Source organism: Rhincodon typus, unplaced genomic scaffold (assembly GCF_021869965.1).
Source record: "Rhincodon typus isolate 14 unplaced genomic scaffold, sRhiTyp1.1 hic_rhity00014464, whole genome shotgun sequence".
NCBI lineage: Eukaryota > Metazoa > Chordata > Chondrichthyes > Orectolobiformes > Rhincodontidae > Rhincodon > Rhincodon typus.
The window spans coordinates 1-5669 of record NW_025980102.1 but is presented as its reverse complement, the minus strand read 5'-3'; the positions used below and the strand labels follow the sequence as shown (position 1 = coordinate 5669).

The window sequence follows — 5669 nt, the reverse complement described above, 5'->3', positions numbered from 1 at the left end:
TATCTCTGCCACCTCCTCCAGCTCCCTACACCCCCTCCCTATCTCTGTCACCTCCTCCAGCCCCCATAACTCTCCCTACTCCACAGTGGTGGGGGGGTGGCGGTTGGCGGTGGGGGTGCGGGTTGGTGGTGGAGAGGAGCGTGTGTGACCACCTTCTCTGAGTTTGCTCAGTGTGGTGCTGGTCGGGGAATTGGCAAAGGGGCCTGCTGGTATCCCTTGCTGCTGTGCAGAGAGTGTGGCACCTGCGGGTGGGGGGCATTGGCGAGGGAGTGCCAGACGCAGGAGTGACAGCGGCTAACGCTCTCTCTCCTTTCTCTTCGTCTAGTGCAGAACATTCAGAACATGCCCGAATACTTCGCCGAGAGGCTGTACGACTCCATGAAGGTACTGTTGCCAGGGGAAGCTGGTGGACTTTAGATATGGGGCCGTCAGTATCAGTGACTCTTCTCTCTGGTTTCCGAGCGTTTCCCCCTCTCCCTTCCCCACCACCTCAGCTGGACGGCCCAAGGGTCACTCTCAGGATCAAGGAGTAGGGGGTGAGTGATGCTGCCCAGTTCTGAGTGAGAGACAGAACCGTTTCTTCAATCAGACAGCGGTGAATCTCAGCAATTCACGGACTGAGAGAGAGAGAGAGACAAAGAGAGAAGTACAGGCGACATTGCTGGGCAGCTACACAGCACGGACCAATAAGGATTGTGGTGGCAGACGGTGGATAGAACTCAATTTGTACCTAACCCCACATTGTTCCTGTTCTGGAAGCGTTTGATAGGGGACAGTGTAGAGAAAGTTTTACTGTGTATGTAAACCTATGCTGTCCCTATCCCTGGGAGTGTTTGATGGAGTACAGTGTAGAGGGAGCTTTACTCTGTATCTAACCCTGTGCTCTCCCTGTCCTGGGAATGTTTGATGAGGGGGGACAGTGCAGTGGGAGCTTTACTCTGTATCTAACCCCGTGCTGTCCCTGTCCTGGGGAGTGTTTGATGGGGGACAGTGCAGAGGGAGCTTTACTCTGTATCTAACCCCGTGCTGTCTCAGTTCTGGGAGTGTTTGATGGGGGGACAGTGCAGAGGGAGCTTTACTCTGTATCTAACTCCATGCTGCCCCTGCTCTGGGAGTGTTTAATTGGGGGGACAGTGCAGAGGAAGCTTCACTCTGTATCTAACCCCGTAGTGTCCCAGTTCTGGAAGTGCTTGATGGGGGGACAGTGCAGTGGGAGCTTTACTCTGTATCTAACCCCGTGCTGTCCCTGTCCCTGGGAATGTTTGATGGGGGGACAGTGCAGAGGGAGCTTTACTCTGTATCTAACCCTGTACTGCCCCTGCTATGGGAGTGTTTAATGGGGGAACAGTGCAGAGGAAGCTTTACTCTGTATCTAACCCCGTGCTGTCCCTGTCCCTGGGAGTGTTTGATGGGGGAACAGTGCAGAGGGAGCTTTACTCTGTATCTAACCCCGTGCTGCCCCTGCTCTGGGAGTGTTTAATGGGGGGGGGGAGACAGTGCAGAGGGAGCTTTACTCTGTATCTAACCCTGTGCTGTCCTTGTCCTGGGAGTGTTTGATAGAGGGGATAGTGTAGAGTGAGCTTTACTCTGTACCTAACCCCGTGCTGTCCCAGTTCTGGAAGTGTTTGATGGTGGGGGAACAGTCTAGAGAGAGCTTTACTCTGTATCTAATCCGGTGCTGTCCCTGTCCTGGGAGTATTTGATGGGACGAACAGTATAGAGGGAGCTTTACTCTGTATCTAACCCCATGCTGTCCCTGTCCTGGGAGCGTTTGATGGGGGACAGTGTAGCAGGAGCTTTACTCTGTATCTAACCCTGTACTGCCCCTGCTATGGGAGTGTTTAATGGGGGAACAGTGCAGAGTGAGCTTTACTCTGTATCTAACCCCGTGCCAATAATTCATTTTGTTTGTACAGAGTCTGGGTACCAGGGACAAGATTCTCACCAGGGTGTTGGCAACTCGGTGTGAGATTGATCTCCTTAGCATCCGTGCTGAATTTCGGAAAAAATACGGAAAGTCTTTGTACTCTGCTATTCAGGTAAGGCACTGCCTAATCCTTCCATTACAATGCCCAGCCCTGAGCCCATCGCTGTCATAGAGGTTTACAGCATGGAAACAGGCCGTTTGGCCCAACTTGTCCCTGCTGCCCAGTTTTCGCAATTAGTCTAATCCCATTTGCCTGCGTTTGGTCCATATCCCTCCATACCTATCCCATCCATGTGCTTGTTTTTTAAATGACAAAATTGCACTCATCTCCACTATTACCAGACACACACTGCCATTCCCCGGCTATACCCTTTTGTATTTCTCCCCTCAAACCTATGCCCTCTAGTTTCCCCGACCCTGAGGAAAAGCTGTCGGCTCTCTGCCTTATCTATGCCTCTGCTGATTTTATAAACCTCTACAAGGTCACCCTTCCTACGGTCTAGGGGAACCAAAGTCCCAACCTCTCCTTTTAACTCAAACCTTCCAGTCCAGGTAGCATTCTAGTCAATCTTTTTTTTTCTCTCTAGTTTCCTTTCTATAGCAGGACGACCAGAACTGCACACAGCTCTCCAAATCTAGCCTCACCAAGGTCTTATACAGGTGCAACAAGGACATCCCAGCTCCTGTACTCAATGCTCTGACTAACGAAGGCTAGCATGCCGAAAGCTTTCTCCACTGCCCTATCTGCCTGTGACTCCACTTTCAAGGAACTATGAACCTTTACTCCCTAGATCTCTATGTTCGGAAACCTTCCACTTGTTAGCATGGAAGGTGTTGTGTAGAAGGAATTTTCCTGTTGGCGGTCAATGGCGAGATTGGTACTTGTTAACTCAATCACTAATTGGCCCTTAACCGAGAGTCTCCATCATGGCCATTTCAGGGGGCAGTTAAGAGTCGATCCCATTGCTGTGGGGGTCTGGAGTCACGTCTGTGCCCACACTGGGTCAGGTAGACAGGGCGGTGAAGAAGGCGTTCGGTACGTTGCCTTTACTGGTCAGTATGTTGAGTGAAAGGAGTTGGGATGTTGTAGCTTTACAGGATATTGGTTAGGCTACCTTCGGAATACTGCGTTCAATTCTGGTCTCCCTGCCATAGGAAAGATGTTGCGAAACTTGAAAAGGTGCAGAGAAGATTTACAAGGATGTTGGAAGGTTTGAGCTATAAGGAGAGGCTGAATAGGCTGGGGCTATTTTCCCTGGAGCGTCGGAGGCTGAGGGGGTGACCTTATAGAGGTTTATAAAATCATGAGGGGGCCTGGATAGGGTGAATAGTCAAGGTCTTTTCAGGCAGGGTAGGAGGAGTTGGAAACTAGAGGGTGTAGGTTTAAAGTGAGAGGGGTAAGATTTAAAAGGGACAACGTTTTCACCCAGAAAGTGGCATGGAATGAGCTACCAGAGCAAGTGGTGGAGGCTGGTACAATTACCACATTTAAAAGGCATCTGGATGGGGACATGAATAGGAAGGGTTTAGATGGATTTGGTCCAAATGTTGGCAAATGGGGCTAGATTAATTTTGGATATCTGGTCAGCATGGACGAGTTGGGCCGAAGGGTCTGTTTCTGTGCTGTATAGCTCTGACTCTAAATGGGACTAGATCAGTTTAGGATATCTGATTGGCATGGGTGAGTTGCACTAAAGGGTCTGTTTCTGTGCTGTACAACTCTATGATTACCTTCCCTCATTAGTGTCTCTGATGGGGCCTTTATGACAATCCATGGTGGTGACCAGCCCTGAGACAAGCTTCAAATTCTGGATTTGACTCATTGAATTTAAATTCCACCAGGGGCCGTGGCGAGATTCGAACATTAGCCTCTGTGTTACTAGCCCAGAGACATTTATCACTAAGTCATCGCCTCCCCTTATATGGGCTACATTGGCCAGCATGGAGTGGGGAATATCATGTGCAATTTGGACAGTCTCTCATTGAAGAAATAATACTTGTATTTGCCAAGAAAACCAAAATCTGTGTCCTCCTGTCTTACGTCAAGGAACAGAGTCAGCTGAAGGAAGGTCAGATATAGACACTGATTCAGACCATGTTCAAGTGCAGCAATGAACTGGAGACTATGCAGGTTTGGATTGGCACGTTGCAAGGAACACTGGCACCATACAAATGCCAGGCAATGACCATCTCCAATAGGAGACAATCTAATCATTGCCTCTTGGTATTTGATGGCATTACCATCACTGAATCCCCCCACTATCAACATCCTGGGGGTTACCATTGAGAGAGAATCTAACCATTGCCCCCTGGATATTCAATGTTACTATCACTGAATCCACCCCCCACCCACACCTCCCACCCCACCCACCGCCAATGTCAACATCCTGGGGGTTACCATTGACCAGGAACTGAACTGGACTGAGCCCCATATCAATACAGGGGGCTACAAGAGCAGGTCAGAGGTTGGGAATCCCCTCCTGGCTCCCATGCCCACCACAAAAAAAGCCTATCGACCATCAATGAAGGATACTCCCCACTTGCCCTGATGGGGGCAGCTCCAACAACACTTGAGAAGCATGACACCATCCAGGACACAGCAGCGCCTGCTTGGATTGGCACCACATCCACAAACACCCACTCCCTCCACCACCAACGCTCAGTTGCAGCAGTGTGTACCATCTACAAGATGCACTGCACCGACTTGCCAGGGCTCCTTAGACAGTACTGTCCAGATTGGTGACCTCCACCCCCTATAAGGACAAGGGCAGCTGATACAATGGGAACACCAGCCCCTCTCCAACACACACACACACACACACACACACACACACACACACACACTCTCGCTCACACACGCTCAGAGACACACAGACACCATCCTGACGTGGAAATATATCGGCCGTTCCTTCAGGGTCGAAATCCTGCAACACCCTCCCTAACAGCACTGTGTCCCTACAGCACATGGGGATTCCATCAGGTCACCCCCACTTTCTCGAGGTGGGGGATAATGAGGGACGGCCAATAACTGATTCACTAGCTCAGGAATGAGCTGCTTGTAATTGAATTGAATAGGGTAGCAGGTTTGAAGGGGAGAATGGCCTCCTGCTGGTGTTGGAGGTTTCTCAGTGGATGTGGAGAGGACGTGGAAAGTGCTGCGTGGTGACAATGTTCTCTCTCACCTCCCAGGCCGACACAAAGGGAGATTACCAATGTGCCTTGCTCGGACTGTGCAGAGCGGAGGATCTGTAGAAGCAGCACCTGGAAACTTTTTGGGATAAACCCTTTCGTGATTCCACAGCTGGTCTGTCCCGTCCTACCCCTGAGCTCCACAGAACATTTCTCTGCCTCATGCTGTTACGGACATGTATGTAAACAAGGATAGACACACACACACACACACACACACACACACACACACACACACACACACACACACACAGTCTTATTCAGACAAACAGCCTTACCCAAACACACACAGTCCTTTACATAATCACACACCTAGTCTTTTACATCGTCACACACATGGTCATTTACAGACACACACAGCATTTTACATGCACACGCACACACACACACACACACACGGTCTTTTACACACACTCAATCTTTTACACAAAGGTCTTTTACACACACGTGTGCACACAGTCTCTTATACAGACACACACACACACAGTCTTTAACACACGCACACATCTCTTACACAGACACACATACACACCATCTTTAACACACACGCACG

At 50.0% G+C, this 5669-nt stretch overlaps 1 protein-coding gene across 1 annotated transcript; it reads left to right on the top strand.

The window, feature by feature from the left end:
• Positions 1-315: 315 nt before the first annotated feature.
• On the top strand, positions 316-5532 carry LOC125482666 (annexin A2-like). Its single transcript, XM_048594782.1, has 3 exons — positions 316-384; positions 1917-2039; positions 5117-5532. The coding sequence occupies exons 1-3, from the start codon at positions 343-345 to the stop codon at positions 5177-5179; spliced, it is 228 nt and encodes a 75-aa protein (XP_048450739.1). The 5' UTR covers positions 316-342; the 3' UTR covers positions 5180-5532.
• The last annotated feature ends 137 nt before the right edge of the window (positions 5533-5669 follow it).

Bases quoted from the DNA above. Each gene is read 5' to 3' on its own strand.
- LOC125482666 (XM_048594782.1), top strand. From the start codon at position 343: ATGCCCGAATACTTCGCCGAGAGGCTGTACGACTCCATGAAG. The intron at 385-1,916 runs GTACTGTTGCCA...TTGTTTGTACAG, and splicing joins GGCTGTACGACTCCATGAAG to AGTCTGGGTACCAGGGACAA. The intron at 2,040-5,116 runs GTAAGGCACTGC...CTCACCTCCCAG, and splicing joins CTTTGTACTCTGCTATTCAG to GCCGACACAAAGGGAGATTA.